This window comes from Apaloderma vittatum, unplaced genomic scaffold (assembly GCF_000703405.1).
Source record: "Apaloderma vittatum isolate BGI_N311 unplaced genomic scaffold, ASM70340v1 scaffold1025, whole genome shotgun sequence".
NCBI classification, from domain to species: Eukaryota; Metazoa; Chordata; class Aves; order Trogoniformes; family Trogonidae; genus Apaloderma; species Apaloderma vittatum.
The window spans coordinates 36,531-37,906 of record NW_009718536.1 but is presented as its reverse complement, the minus strand read 5'-3'; the positions used below and the strand labels follow the sequence as shown (position 1 = coordinate 37,906).

Below are 1,376 nucleotides of genomic sequence, written 5' to 3'. Positions count from 1 at the left end.
ACAAATACTTTTTCGATTTTTGAAGTTGTCAATATTTCTATACAATTTACAAAAATCTGTTTTTCTAAATATGTCTGTTACTTGAATTTTTGTGTGTTAATGCAGAGATGTTCACAGCTTGAAAACAGCTACGCAGAGTGAAGCAGGCTTATAAAGGTTATATGTTTGTTATTTCTAGTGAAACTAATACAAGTAGACATCATCATGTATTCACGGTTAATAGGTTGGCTAATTTCAACTTTTTCGATTTTTGAAGTTGTCAATATTTCTATACAATTTACAAAAATCTGTTTTTCTAAATATGTCTGTTACTTGAATTTTTGTGTGTGTTAATGCAGAGATGTTCTCAGCTTGAAAACAGCTACGCAGAGTGAAGCAGGCTTATAAAGGTTATATGTTTGTTATTTCTAGTGAAACTAATACAAGTAGACATCATCATGTATTCACGGTTAATAGGTTGGCTAATTTCAAGCTAGCTGTCTGACCTACCGAGTGCTGATGAAAGAGCTTTGTTTTGACAACATGCTTTTTAAACTAGATTACTTTCCAAGAAATTTAAGGTCGAACATATATCAAAAGGTGATCATTTTCTTGTTTCATAATATATACTCGAAGGAAACAGAAGTGGAGTATTGCTCTTCTGTAGTGTCTTGATTCTCCTGGGAGTAGACCTTTGGGCATAGCCAAGCATGCTGAACACGTGGTTTAGCAGTGTACAGTCAAGAGTTGGTCTGTGTCCTGGGATCTGTCCTTCTGACAGTGCAAGGACTTCCTAAGACTTTTGTAAGAAACCTACCTGACTTATCTGTCCCTTATCATCTAGATATGGGATCCGTTGGGGCAGACAGTATGCAAATACAGCATAATTGCTTATATGGGCGCTGTAGTGTTTGCGATAAAGATACCAGATCATTCTAGACTTCTGCTGAATGCCTTTGAAAGTGACCTGCTGTCTCTGCCTTGCATGAAGAAAGGGGATCTCGTGTCATTAATACTATATATATAGTTTTCTATATACGTGAAACTGTTCTACGTGGCTTGCTTCTGCTACAACGCAGCTAGATGTTTCTCCTTGCCAGCATTTTGTGTGGTTGGCGGTATCTATCCGAGAGCAGTGGAATGTTACCTTACTAGGGGCAGTGCCTTGCAACTACAAATGCTTAATAATTCATAAAAATGTAATGTAATAATGAAATTAATATTTTCTTTTACAGGTTTCAACAGCAGACCAGTGTCGTTCTTCCCCTAAAGCTCTGATCTCTTGCAATAAAAAGTCACTTTATCTTCCGCCAGAAATGCCAGCTATTCATATTGAATTCACTGAATATTACTACCCAGATGGAAAGGACTTCCCTAGTAAGACTTTTTTTTTTTTT

The 1,376-nt window shown here is 36.4% G+C and overlaps 1 protein-coding gene across 1 annotated transcript in view; it reads left to right on the top strand.

Annotated features, from left to right (window-relative positions):
• The window catches only part of UHRF1BP1L (UHRF1 binding protein 1-like), a 45,717-nt gene that overhangs the window by 23,873 nt on the left and 20,468 nt on the right, over positions 1-1,376 (top strand). The window contains exon 13 of the mRNA XM_009870267.1: positions 1,215-1,356. Within this exon, the coding sequence (XP_009868569.1) occupies positions 1,215-1,356 (142 nt within the window). The remainder of the gene's footprint in view (positions 1-1,214; positions 1,357-1,376) is intronic.